Consider the following 14,918-nt stretch of genomic DNA (forward strand, 5'->3'; position numbering starts at 1 on the left):
CTTTTTTAGGTACTAATTTTTGTCTTAGTTTCTCTTCGGTTGTGATAAAATGATCTGACAAAAGAAAATTTAGAAGGAAGGGTTTATTTGAGCTCAGAGTTTGAGGTTATACTGTATGATTGTGGAGAAGCCACAGTAGTAAGAGTGTGGGACAGCTTCTCATGTTGCATGCACAGTCAATAAGCAGAAACAGAAATGAAGCCATGCTGCCCCTCAGTTCTTTGTCTCCATTTTTGTACAATATCCCAACCAGGGAATGATGCTACCCACATTGGGGAGTTCTCCCTATCTCAATTAATGTAACCAAAAGAATTTCCCCAGCCATACCTAGAGGCTTATCTCCCAGGTGATTCAAGATTTTAACACTAGGCATCATATATCATTACTGAGAGTAATAAAGGATGTAGGTTATATGAGCATCATAAAGAAACATAAAAATGACATAAAGATACATAAAAATGAATAATCTATAATAAAATGTCCAGATGTATTTTAGACACATACTATACTTGCTTTGATTTGCTTTCTACTACAGATAGACTGCAAATATAACTAGTAAGTTTTTGGTTTCCCCCCATAATGAAGAAGTGCTTTAGAAAGGCATCTTGTTAACCTAGGCTATTGTATAATGTTTGTAGTTTTGAAACCCATTGAATTGCTACATGGTATAATTTTCCACTTTCTACTCGAGGAAAATAAGGTATTATCTCCATGTGCTACAGTTTTAGTGATTAGAAAATAAAATTACTAATTCACTAGTCAGTAATCTATACATCCATAATGAGAACAAAAGAAGAAATATACCTGTAATGTACCAACTCAGGTAGTTTTAGAACATTGTTTATTTTAATCTTCTCAGAAAAATTATAATGTATGCTTATTTTATGCCAGCTCATATGTGAAGAAACTGAGCCTTAGAAAATTGCAGTAACATTTTAAATTTCACAGTGCAATTTAACACTCAATTTAGATTCTTTTATACAAAGGTTTGCAAGCCTTGGGATTTCGATTTCCATTACTATATTAAAATATTAAAAATGGTCTCTAATTTGGATAATTAGCTGGGTGATATTTAATTTTCAATAATTCTGTCTTCCTTTGAGCTCACAGCATGCATTATCTCTCCTTTTCATTCTGTCCACAATCCAGCCCATGAAATGGTACTGTCCACATTCAGAGTGCCTCTTCCCACGTCATTAACCTAATATAAAAATCCCTCACAGTGATGCCTAGAGCTCAACCTACTGTTGACCGCTCCAGTTGATTCTAGATTGTGTTAAACGACAACTTAAAGTGACCCTCACATACATCTCATAGTTTAATGACAGTAGTCCTTGTTTTAGTACATGATAACAAATTTATTTACTGGCCAACAATGTAGTTTGTCTCAGAGGACAGCCATGCTAGACTCATGTCTGCAAGCATAACAGAGAATCATTAATATTGTCAGGGGTTGGTGCTTGCTTATGGGCCATCTCAAGTTGGGGCAGTTACTGGTTGTCCATTCTCTCACTCTCTGCTCCATCTCCAGTCCCTGCATTTCTTTGTAGAGAGGATAATTTTCAGTAGGAAGTTTTATGGGTGGATTCGTGTCCCTATCACTTCATTGGCATCCCTGCCTGTCTCCAGGAGGTGGCCTCTTCAGTTTTCATACCCCCACTGCTGTGTCTCAGCAAAGGTCATCACCATTGATGATGGGAGCCTCCCCCATCTCAGGTCCCTGGCAAGTCCTCCAGATGCTCCAAACCCTGCCACCCCCAGCAGCTGCAGCTTTCCATTCGTTCTCCTGGCCCTCTGGCCCTCTTTCCTGCCTTTCCCCACACCTGATCCCAACTGCCCCAATTCCTCTCCCCATTTTTTTCTCCTACTCAGTCCCCACCCCCATCTGCCTCCTATGATTATTTTATTCCCCATTCTAAGTGATATTCAAGCATCCTTGCATGAGCCATCCTTCTTGTTTAACTTCTTTGGGTCTGTGGAGTGTAGGGTGGGCATTCGGTGTAGGGTAGCCATATTTCCTACCATCTAGTGATTACTATCATACACCCTTATGTTCTGAGATAAAAGAGTTTAGTTTTCTGATGTAGAAGAGAACATCTGGTGTTTGTCTTGTGTCTTGCTCATTTCACTTAATATAGCAACCTTCAGTTCTATTCATTCTGCTGTAGATGACAGGTTTCGTTATGTTGTGACTGAATAATATTCTATCATGTACATAATCCACATTTTCTTTATATATTTGTGTGTTAATAGGTACATAGGTTGAATCCTCTGTAGGTTTTGATACTGAGGTGTCTTTGTACTACACCAATTTGTTCCCTAGGTATATTTACAGTGTATGAAGTGATTTCAATCATCTGCATTTTTTGATTATACAAAGTTGTCCCAAATTAGAAAAATGAAACTGAATTTTTTCCATTTTTAATTGGATATTTTATGTATTTACATTTCAAATGTTATCCCCTTTCTCAGTTTTCCTTCTGGAACCCCTCCCCCTGTCTCATCCCACTCCCCCTGCTTCTCTGAGGGTGTTACCCCTCACACACACCCATTCCCACCTCACTGCCCTGGCATTCCCCTACATTGGGGAATGGAGCCTTCACAGGACCGAAGGCCACTCCTCCTATTGATGCTAGACAATGCCATCCTCTGCTACATATGTGGCTGGAGCCATGGGTCCCTTCATGTATATTCTTTGGTTGCTGGTTTAGTCTCTGGGAGCTACGGGGCGGGGGGGGTCAGGTTGGTTGATTTTGTTGTTCTTCCTATGGGATTGCAAACCCCTTCAGCTCTTTCAGTCCTTTATCTAACTCCTCCATTGGAGACCCCATTCTCAGTCTAATGGTTGGCTGTGAGCATCTGTTTCTGTGTTTGTCAGGCTCTTGCAGAGCCTCTCAGGAGACAGCTATAACAGACTCCTGTCAGCAAGCACTTCTTAGCATCTACAATAATGTCTGGGTTTGGTGTCTGTACATGGGATGGAACTCCAGATGGGGTAGTTCCATCCTTCAGTCTCTGCTCCACACTTTGTCCAGTATTTTCTGTAGACAGGAGCCATTCTGGGTTAAAGATTTGGAGATGAGTGGGTGGCCCCATCCCCAACCGGAGGCCTTGCCTAACCTTTGGATATGGTTTCTACAGGTCCTCCCTCCCCTTCATTGAGCATTTCAGTTAATCTCATCCCTGTTGTGTTCTGGGAGCCTCTTGCTTTCCTGGTATGTGGGACATGTTGGTGGCTACCCCCAGTTCCTCATCCCCCTTTACTACACACCTCTGTTCAAATTCCTGACCCACTCTATATCATCCCCGTCTCCTACTATACCTCCTGATCCTGCCCAGGTATATTGTTAGAAGTATGAAGATTTGACCATATGGCAGATATAGAAAAAAAATTTTCATGTGCCATTAATTGACACATGTGCTTTAAAGATCAGACAATAATGTTGCTATTAGTTTCCTGGTTGCTGACAAATTTATTTTTTACTTCTAATTAACAGAAGATTAATAGAAGTAAAAAATAAATAATACGTTATTTAATAAATTATTAAGTTATTTAATAAGTTATTAATAATAAATTAATAAGTTAAATAATAGGTTTTATTCATTACTTATCTAGTATCTTCCATTGTAATTATTCATGTCATGAAAATTAAAGCTAAAGTTACAGGGGTTTTTATACCTTGGATATTTATTTGTAAATTACTCCATGTATTTTATTTCATATTTTACAAGCAAGGCTACATTTAAAAATTTATTTTTAAAGTTAGTATAAACAGTAGTGGGTTTCATTGTGACATTTTAAAAACTATGGTTCATTATGTTTCATTCTTATTCGTTCCTTCCCTTGTTCCGACCTATATCTTCTTGTTCTCCCTTCTCCTCATGTGGCACTTGTACTCTGCTGTTCTCTCTTCCCCTTTCCTTACTTTTTGAAGACAATAGGTTTGTGGAAAATGCCTTTATTATATTGAGTTTTATTCCCCCAGTCATCATGTCTTTGGGACTTTTGTTATAAAGGAATGTCGATTGCATTTTCTGGGTTTATTTGATAATATTGTGTGATTTCAGTCTTGAAGTTTATTTACACTTATTGACTTGTGCAGCAAATGAAATGAATCCCCAAAATTAAGACTTATTGATCGTGGTGGATAATCTTACTAATGTGTCATTGAATCCACAAAAATATTGAGAATTTGTGCATATATGTTCATGAATGAAATATGACTATAGCTTATGCATCTGTAATGTCTTTATTCTGTTTAGGTGTTGGGGTAATATGGGCTTCCCTGAGTGACTTTGGTGTTGTTTCTTCCCTGTCTATTTGTAGAACAGTGCGAGAAATATTAGTGCTAGTTCCTTATTATATGCTGTGTAGGATTTGCTGTTAATGCATGCAGTCCTGAGTTTCTCATCATTGGTAGACCTTTTATTCCTTTTTTAAACCTGTGGTTTGTTTGGATCTTTTAGGTTTTTAAAAATATATCCTTGAAGTCATTTTGGTAGATCATATGTGTCTGAAAATGTACCTATTTTTTTCTAGAGTTTTCTGCTTTTCTTAAGTATAATTTTTTTCCTTATGATCCTCTAGATTTCACTGTCATCTGATGCAATATTCTCCCTTTTATGTATAATTTTTTTGATTTGGGCCTTCTCTGTACTGCTTTTGTTTAATTTGTATACAGTTTTGTCTTGCTTTCCACTTCTACAGCTTGATATATTATCTTTCATCCTTTGAGTCATAATCTGTAGGTGGTCTTACCAGTAAGCTGTATTTCCTGGAGACAACGGATGATTGGATCTAGTTCTGTAATTCAGTCATCCGGACTGGTCTCTCGATTGGTGAAGCGAGACCATTTTCATTTAAGGTTATCCGTGAGAGATATTTGCCAATTTCTGAAGCGCTATTGGTTATTTCTGCCTGTTTAGATTACTGCTTGATCTGTTCCTTCTGGCCTGTCTGGATCAAAGACTGGTTTGCTGCTTGGGGTGTGATAAATTTCCTGCTAGTTCTCCTTTGTTTAGCTACTCTTCTTATGACATTTATTCTTTCCTATGCTGTCATTGTTGAAGGGACTTGTGTTCGTACTTTCAAGGCCTCCTAAGGGGTGTAGTCACCCAGATGAAAAGATGCAGCTGTGGGTGTCAAGTAGACTGCAGGATTTCAGAATTTTCAGGTTCTACAGCAGTGATCAGAAATAGGTGGCTCCAGAGGTTGCCTGACCTAATCCTCAGGGCTATCAGACACCAGGTTATTTTCGTTCGTGAGATCCGCTCCTGGTAGTCCATCGCAGAGCTTGGTACTTAGTCTTGGCATCGTTTGCCAGCCAGGGCATCAAAACTGCCTTCAGAACCAGTCTATTGTCCTGTGGCAAATTATATTTAGGTGTCTGGGGTCTAAGGTCACTGGGGCAGCTGCTTTCAACAATAGGTTGTTGCTGTAAATGGCACCAGGCCTTTGTCTACCAAGCCATACTGCATTAAAAAATGAGATCCCTACACATTGCAGGAATCTCTGTCACACCAGAACCTGCAACTGGCTTTGATGTTGCTGAGGCCCATGGCTTGCCTGTAGAACAGAACTGCCAGTCTCTTTTTACAGAACTCTCCTGGCTGACCTTATGAAGGAGGTTCTGCTATGGGGAGCCACAAGGCTGAAACTATGGCTGACTTGCCCCCACAAGTCTTGCCTCTTGTCTTTTACTTTTAAAATATTCTATCTTTTTTCTTTTATAATACCCTATCATTACCTTTTTGAACTTCCAACTCTCTGTTTTTAAATCAGTCAATTTTTTTTTCTGATTCTTTCCTGTCACTGGGTCACACAGAGATTCATGTAGGGTGCCACCTTACATGGAAATACTTCATACAGTGTAAAAGATAAACAAGAGATGAATGGTGAAATTTTAATAGCATTATAATTCTTAAACATTCATCGATGGGTGCAAGAATAAATGCAAAGTTGCACATTATGAAAAATTTTTTAAATCACACTTGGAAACTGTTATAGACCATTCTTTACCTTAATTAGCATCTCCGAGATAGGCCAGAGTGGATTTAGAATGCTCTTTTTTTTTCTCCATCTTTATTAAATTGGGTATTTCTTATTTACATTTCAATTGTTATTCCATTTTCCGGTTTCCAGGCCAACATCCCCCTAACCCCTCCCCTTCCCATTCTATATGGGTGTTTCCCTCCCCATCCTCCTCCCATTACCATCCTCCCCCCAACAATCATGTTCACTGGGGGTTCAGTCTTGGCAGGACCAAGGGCTATTCATTGCTACCTATGCAGTTGGAGCCCAGGGTCAGTCCATGTAGAGTCTTTGGGTAGTGGCTTAGTCCCTGGAAGCTCTGGTTGGTTGGCATTGTTGTTCATATGGAGTCTCAAGCCCCTTCAAGCTCTGTCAGTCCTTTCTCTGATTTCTTCAATGGGTATCCTGTTCTCAGTTCAGTGACTTGCTGCTGGCATTCGCCTATGTATTTACCATATTCTGGCTGTGTCTCTCAGGACAGATCTACATCCAGTTCCTGTCAGCCTGCACTTCTTTGCTTCATCCATCTTATCTAGTTTGGTGGCTGTATATGTATGGGCCACATGTGGGGCAGGCTCTGAATAGGTGTTCCTTCAGCCTCAATTCTAAACTTTGCCTCCCTATTCCCTTCCTAGGGTTTTCTTGTTCCCCTTTTAAAGAAGGAGCGAAGTATTCGCATTTTGGTCATCCTTCTTGAGTTTCATGTGTTCTGTGCATCTAGGGTAATTCAAGCATTTGGGCTAATAGCCACTTATCAATGAGTACATACCATATGTGAATGGTCTTTCTAAGTCAGTTCTCAGTATTAGCATGAACCCTAGCTTCTTGCCCACAGGTGTGCTCTTTCCCCCCTTCTCTGCTCTATAGGGCTATTTTCCATGGGCTTAGAGACAGCACAGCTCACACAATCTGATTCTATCTCCACCCACCGCCATCCCACAAAATGTCTCCTGCAGGACCCCGAGTTATGCAGAGACTGGGTTTTTCCCGGAAGAAAGTTTAGGGACATTTGGGTAGGAATTTTGGAGTCAACACTTGCATACCAGAAATTAGTTTGGGAAGAAAAATTGCTCACACAGTGGGGTGGTGGTCATAGCTGGAGTGGAGCACAGTACCACCTGCATCATCTTCTGGTCACCTAACTTCCAGCCTTGATCTCATCTACTGTCTGGTTATTTTTGAATGCTTTCGAGGCACATTGAAGTCAATGAACCTTTCAAAAGCACTGGAGAATTTCCTGCCTCCTGACCAAACATCCCAAAACAATGAGCCTTTTCATGTGTGGGAATCCACAGATGTTAATGAGTGACAGCTCCTGTTTACAAAGGTGATTTTACAAAGCACATTTCTATCTCCTTTCATGTGCTGTTGGGGTGGGATGCAAAATTGCTTCCATATTTCAAAAATGACTATGGCATAACAGAATGAGTACATCTTGGAAACATGCTGTTTGTTTGCTTTCTTCAAATGAAGGAGCTCCGGCTGACTGCACTGCACGCCTGGCACTTGAGTGCATTGCCAACTTCTCAGGTGGTGCAGAATTAAAGTTTGCTTAATGCGTTGAGTTATGGAATAAGGAACTCTGAGAATGTGCTAGAAGTGGAGAAGAACGGAGCCTGAACATCATGACTGACCATGCGCTGAGTACTTAGCACTGACTGGATTTGTTTTGTAGGAATAGAAATACATACACCCAAAACTAGGTGGAAAGGAAAGAAACATTCTTCATAGTGGTTTAAAATTGGCGTATTGACAAGCTCACACTTCCTTAAAAACTTTAAGAGAGGTTCTTTCCTTTCCTCTTTCAACTTGGGGTAGTTCCTGGTATTCTGAATATTAATTGCTTTTTTTATCACTGTAACAAAATAGCTAACAAAAAGCAAAATTAAAGGGTTTATTTTGACTTAGAGTTTGATCCACAATGGCAGAGAGCACATGGTCTAGGGAACATGAGGCAGCTGATTTTCTTGTGCCAGCAGTTAGCGAGCAGAAAGAGGTGAATGCTGAGGTTCCACACACTATCGGTTTTCTTCAGTCCAGAACCCTAGCTCATGGGATGGCCCTAACCATATTCAGGTAGATCTTCCTAGCTCAATTGTATCTTTCTGGTTGTACCATCATAGACATGCCCAAGAGATTGCCTATTGAGTGAAGAAATATATAGTCAAGCAAACACTAGAACAGCCATTGTGGCCAAAGTATCTGTTTTCACCTTCACTTTGCCTGACCAACTTTCTCTGTGCTCATACTCAAATTCCCTCTTGCATTAAAAATATTGGTTCTATGGAGTGAGGGGTCACCCTAAGGAGTGCTGCCTTTTCTCTACCCAGCCACATAATCAAAGACCCCATGATATTTCCAGAACTTGTCACATAGTTTCAAGCTTTGGGAATTAAACATATCTTCTCAAGGGTATAGTTAAACCCATAATACTGACCGTGTGGCAAACATTATTCTAAGGGTTTTATATATACATACACAATTTTGTCGAAGCTTCATAGTCTGTTCAGTAAACACCATTATTGTCTATGTTTTTTTAAGTAGACAATTGAGGCAAAGATGATAACATAACTTCTTAACATGCTTACAGCTGGTTACTGGCTACCACATAGGAAAGCTCATGTAGCCTGAGAGCAAATTCCATATTAGGACCACCAAAAACATGAATGGTCCTGAGCTACACCGTAGATAAAAAAGAATCAAACATGAAGGCTTTTTATTCAAATAAATTATAATGATCTTATTCTGAAAGCCAGAATGTGTCATTTTAAGTTTCTATGTTTTTATAACTGCAATTATATTTCATCACTACAGATAATGCTTTTGCTAGTGAAAGTCTAGCTTACTTGGATATTTTTTATTCCTATCAATATGCAAAAACAAGGGCTCTACTATGAATAACAAGGCTTACTTTGAGATATAAGAAACAGGATGTTTACAATTATACTTAGTATAATATCCAAAACAAATAATTATAAAGTTTTCCTTATTAAATATATTTTTATTATTCTACTAGTACTTACTATACGAAATTGCTTATCAGTTAATGCAGCAATTTTGCTAAAGAAATAAGGTATACATATATAAACATAAAAGTATATGCATATACTTTACATGTACATACACATGCATAACAGTGATAAATATATTACTATTTAAGCATTGATTTGTAAGCAAATGTAAAACACTTTAATTAGAAACTACATAGATGTACCCAGTAGATAATTTTTATATATATACATGATAGATCAATGATGAATAGGTGGGTAAATAATAGAGAAATGATTGATGATAGATGGATAAAGAGTGGGTTGATAGAAGATAGGCGCATGGATAAATGATAGAGGATATATAGATATTAGGTAGATGTCAGATGGATTGACAGATGCTGGGTTGATGGATAGTAGATGGATAAATAGATGATATAAGCAGATAGATGAAAGATAGATATTAGAAAGATAATTCATAGTGAGATGATATATAAATAGATAATATACAGATAGATGATAGACTTTAAATATCTATAAAGATGAAGAGGGGCAGGTGACAAATATGTTGATAGATAGGTACATAGACAGAAAAACAGACAGATTGGGTTAGACAGCTTGATGATAGGTAATAGATGATAGATATATAGGTGACAGGTGCTTGGTAGATGGTTGAAAATAGATAATAAGTAGATTATATGTGATATATAAATAACAGAGATATAATGATTATAGTTGATAAGTGCTAGTTGATAATATTTAGACAATAGATAACATTATATAAACAGGTGACAGACAATAGATAAACGTACAGACAGCATACAGATAGATGATAGATGGATGAACAAGTATGATATATTATCAGTTACTTATATAGTAAATTTTTTATATTTGATCAAATAGAAACTAAACACTTTTAGGAAGGAAAACAAGCTGTATAATATTGTATGTCAACTGGAAAGGTGGTTGCTGGGGTTGGGGATTTGGCTCAGTGGTAGAGCGCTTGCCTAGGAAGCGCAAGGTCCTGGGTTCGGTACCCAGCCCCGAAAAAAAGAAAAGGAAAAAAAACAAACAAACAAAAGAAAGGTGGTTGCTTGCCTAAGTATTAGAAAAACTCTGCCTTCCCTTCAAATTTGCATCCTGCTATAGATTATTTAATGGCCACAACTCTTTCCAACGCAAGCTAATAAAGATCTCAGCTTTGCCTATCTCATAAAAGCACTGGCCAAATGGCAGGTGGACTATTTAAAGATGCCTGTAGACAGGGGCCATTAGTGCTTAGTCCTAACTGCCCTTGGTTATATCAGTAAATGATACTTCAGGGTTAAATTTATCTTCTGAATGTATGGAGAGCTTCTAGTTTGGGTTTCTCCACTATGACTTACTTGAATAAGTGGTGTGCCATACGACGTGATCACATGCCTCTTGTTTCTTGTTAAGACACGTACTAGATAACATTCCTGCATCTTGTTTCTGAGGGAGTGTGTGAGCACTCCTCTCACTGTCACGGCACGTCTTTAGATGGCCTTTTTATGATGGCCACACTTTTTGAAACATACTTTTTTATCTTTTTAAAAATAAAATATAGTTACATTGTGTTTACTCTCTTTTTCCTCCCATAAACTCTTCCCATGCACACCCTCACTCTCTTTCAAGTTCATGGCCTATATTTTTAATTGTTGTTACATATCTGTGTGTTTATACTCATAATAGAAACTTGTAAATATATAAGTGTATTTATAATATATTATATATATGTTTATTTATTCCTAATTATATTTATACACTTATATACATAAATATATATGAATATATATTCCTAAATACATAATTATAATCTGCTGAGTCTATATAATATTACTTGTTTATATATAATTTCAGGACTGACCATTTGGTATTGGATAACAAATTGGGCCCTGGCGAATATTACTTCTCCCGCTCTTGGTATACTTCGCTTGCCTATGGCTCTTCGTGTAGAGTTGCAGGACAACAAGCTTTCCCTCTGCCATGGTAGCATGCTCATTGCTGTCGTCTTTGTTCAGGGTATTTTAAGCAGGCATCCGATGGGACTTAATGTAATTTATAACATTTTAGGTGACACAGGCTCACAGCAAACTCCCTGTTCCTCTGGCTCTCCTAAGCCTTCTAGCCTTTCTCCTGCTAGGATCCCTCCATTTTACTTGCAGGCGTTGTGCTGTGGATTTATCTGCATTATCCCTTGTTCTCTTCATTTTGATTGGTTGTGGTTTTCTGGAATGGTCATTATATTGTGCAAAGGGATGGTTCATTAGAGAAAACATCTTCTTCATGGTTTTTCATTTGTTCTTAACCATGATGTTAGTTTCCCATGTTTTAGGTATCCTAAATTCAGGATATTAAATATAAATATTCAATATATCTTTATGGTATCATCACAAGACAGTTTCTTTCTGACATACTTTATGCCGGTTTCCTGTTGCCATGTGTAAGCATCTGATTCTGTCTTCTTTGTCATTCTTACTCACTGAGTTCTACCCAAAGCCTATAAAAATATGTCAAAACTTTCATCTTAGCCTTCATACCGCACTAACAAATCTTAAGAATATGGTAATTTTCCATGGCTTTACAATACAGCTAGTACCATTTTATCCTTCTTTTATTTTTTTTTGTTTTGTTTTGTTTGTTTTTTGAAACAGGATACTACTACTGTGTAGTGCCAGCTAGTCTAAAACTGGTCCTCCTCCTCCCTTAGCATCTCCATCACTGGATTACTGGCATGTACATGGCATTTAAGCATTAGCTTTTGTGTTCACTTGGCAAGTGCTCTTTCTTTGAGGGGTGGGGTGAGCCTGATTTGTAACAGTAAAAGTGACTTAGTTTTACAAGTCAAAGCCTAAGCCATTGGAATGCTGTTGAGAATGAGAATTCCAATATAGAACATTTTCCCCATTCATAACTAGGATTCGACCAGTACGGATTACCCCCTAATGGTAAGCATATGTTGGTACTTGAAACAATGACTATCTGTTTTCCACCTTTGAAAGCATGTGAGAAACTCGCGAGTAAAATATCTCCCCCTTTTGCCAACTCAGAAATTTACGTTATTATTCCTAAATCAGAAAAGTGAAATTTAAAAATTTAACCTGAATCATTTTCTTTCATAGGTTTCTCCTCAGAAAGCAAATTCAACCTGTAGAATTACATTAGCAGAGAAGAGAAGAAGGCTGTGAGCTCTCGGTTGTGACCGCTTTGCTTCTTCAGGACAGCTGTGAACATTCTCCTTCGAGATCTGCTCCCAGTTACCTTCACTGTGGCCCTTAAAGAGGAAAAGTCAGGACCAGCGGGACACAGTACAACTCCACAGACAAATCAAGCTTCTCTCCTCAAGTGACACAGGACAGATGATTACACACTGTTCACAACTCTCTTCAACTAACTACTGATGCATTTGCAAAGATGACTCCAGGATTAACATGAGTCCAGCTCTGGTGCCATGACACTGTATACTTATTCAGAACATGCAGATCTTAAGCCAGACACAGTGGCCCATCTGCTAATTCCATGGGAAGTTGCCACAGGAGGATTGCAGTGATTTCAAGGCCAGCCTGGGTTACCACACAAATGCCACAGAAGCCAATTTCTGCATCTTAAAAAAAAGTAATAATAAACTGTGTAGTCCCTAGGAGAAAAACCTATTTCCATAATGGCTAACTTAGTTCTTCAGTGGCTGACAGCTGAACTAGGTGAAATGTTCGTTATTATTGAACTTGAAACTACATGAATTTTAATAGACAGTTGAAAGACCCATAGACTCCTCTGACAAAAAAGAGTGAATCAAACTAAATAAAATGACAAGCATGAAACTCTCCTTCCAGCTTTTAAGCTTGTCATAGGGTATAAGCCCCTTTCATCTCTAGGTAAAAGACATTCTGAAAGGCTACTGTCCTGATGTCTCCACCCTCTGTCTATATGTAGTTAGCAAGAATTGCCAAATACATGTCTCTTTGCCTGTGGGTTTGAACCATGGTTTAAGAAACTTGACTATGACTTTTTGAACTAGTTAGCCTAAAAATAACGCATACATACATTTTATTGCAGTTGAATTACAATGTGACCTAGCAGATTGCTAAAAGCCAGCGGTTTTAAAGGCATTAAGCACGTCTTCCTCTGTAAGGTTTTCCTAGTGTCAACTTGAGCTCCTGTTTGTAAGGATGAATGTTCGTGACAAGAGTGTGAGAACTGCAAACAGCTAACACTTCTAGACGAACCTAAATAGACCACGGACATACAGGGCGTGTGCAAAGAAAACTACCGGATCTCTCTAGCTTCGCTTCCAAAATTATGCGGCTTGTCTAACTCAAACTATTTTTGTTTTAATTTGTGGGTACACACTGCATAATGAGGAGGTAAAAAAGTCCCCGGAAACTAAGCATTTCCCCTTTGGTCTTTATCTATGCTGTAACTTAAGAGAAGCAGAATGACCCGGCCACATTAGCTCCTTTTGCTTACACAACTGTTTATCAGAAAGATAAGTCATGGTTGGGTATCACTTCAAGTCAGAAAAACAACTGTCAGCTCTAGAAAGGCATCCTGCATATTGGAATTTTCCGTTTCTTCAGACTGTTAACAAGATCATTGTAATGCCTGTTTCTCCTGCTGAATTAAGTATGAAACAAAATATGGTTATAGAATTTTTTTAAAGTACACACAGGAAAACACTCTTTACAGATCGGTAACGTCTGCAGCAATAAAACATAGTTTAATTATTCAAACTGCCTCTACACTGTCAACAAGGTGCCAGACACTGGCAAGAATGCATAAATGTAACCTAGGTGGAGAATAGTCTACTAATAAGAACTAATTCCATTTTTCATCCAGGACTCTGTTTTTCATTCAGACTCAACTGTTACCAGAAAGATTTCAATCCCTCATTCGTCTTATGCCCCTTTCCCTGTAACATGTCTGGAGACTTCTCTGCCCAGGTTCATAATAAGGTTCAGACCCTCATCTGTGGGTCTATTTTATTTTTCACACAGAGTTTGTGGGCATTTGTGAGCAATAGCAGTGTTGCTTTGAAAGGAAAAGAGGTCATGACGCCTGTTTGAGGAAGGAAACTTGAAAGCAGGCATACTTCAAGAGTCAGGGTGATCATGGAGAATTTGATCTTTGACTTGAAGATATCACATGAAGAGAAACATGTGTTCACTTTGTTTTGGTAGCTACAACAGTTTAGAAGAAAACTGCAGGTCTGGTAACATCCGGGGCATAGGTCAGCCATGCCTCCTCCTTACTAGCTTTACTTTGTTTTATTGGCTTCAGGCTTTATTTTCTGTTTTGTGGTGTGTTCACTGAGCTCAGATACCAGCAAAAAAAAGTATAATTATGTTCTTGTGATGGGTGATTGATCTGAAGCCTACAGAGGCTCAGGCATCTTCCCTTTAGGTGACAGAGCCAAGGTTCAAAATTTCCTCAGAGGGGCAGCCCAGATATGTGGATGTCACAGCTCTGCTTTCTAGGTCCCCCCAGAAAGTTCTGTTCCTTGTGATGATCCGTTTGGTTTTCATTAAGTTCTATCAGAGGAGCATAGTTTTGAAAAAATTATTTAGAAAAAGTACTGCATGTTATGTAGAATTATTGTTACATCCCGAGTTAAGAGAAATATCTTATTTAGAATATGTGAGGAAAGAAATGTGCACAAAGTGTATGAGATAGTCCAAGTATGGGCATGTTTTATTTCTTTTAAATGGCTGCCCTCTTGCACTGCATGTGGGTAGATCCACATTCGGAAGCTACACGGCAGTTGCCAGCCCAAGACCTCTGCAACTTGAGGGTCCCATTTTTGCTTTTCTGTCTATTTTGTTTTTGTCATTTCTTATCCTGCTGAAATCCTCATGGTTAGAGTCTCTAGATTCTGTAGCACT

The 14,918-nt window shown here is 38.5% G+C and overlaps 1 protein-coding gene across 11 annotated transcripts in view; it reads left to right on the top strand.

Annotated features, from left to right (window-relative positions):
* The window catches only part of Tnip3 (TNFAIP3 interacting protein 3), a 98,357-nt gene extending 83,994 nt beyond the window's left edge, over nucleotides 1–14,363 (top strand). For 5 of the 11 annotated variants that reach the window (XM_087659345.1, XM_087659349.1, XM_087659346.1 and 2 more), the window contains one exon: nucleotides 12,162–14,363. In XM_087659345.1, the coding sequence (XP_087515471.1) occupies nucleotides 12,162–12,193 (32 nt within the window). In that variant the 3' untranslated portion in view covers nucleotides 12,194–14,363. The remainder of the gene's footprint in view (nucleotides 1–12,161) is intronic. The other 6 variants (NM_001431918.1, NM_001431919.1, NM_001431920.1 and 3 more) reach the window with 3 other exon arrangements.
* Nucleotides 14,364–14,918: the final 555 nt, after the last annotated feature.

This window comes from Rattus norvegicus, chromosome 4 (genome assembly GCF_021556685.1).
Source record: "Rattus norvegicus strain SHRSP/BbbUtx chromosome 4, alternate assembly SHRSP_T2T, whole genome shotgun sequence".
Classification (NCBI taxonomy): Eukaryota; Metazoa; Chordata; class Mammalia; order Rodentia; family Muridae; genus Rattus; species Rattus norvegicus.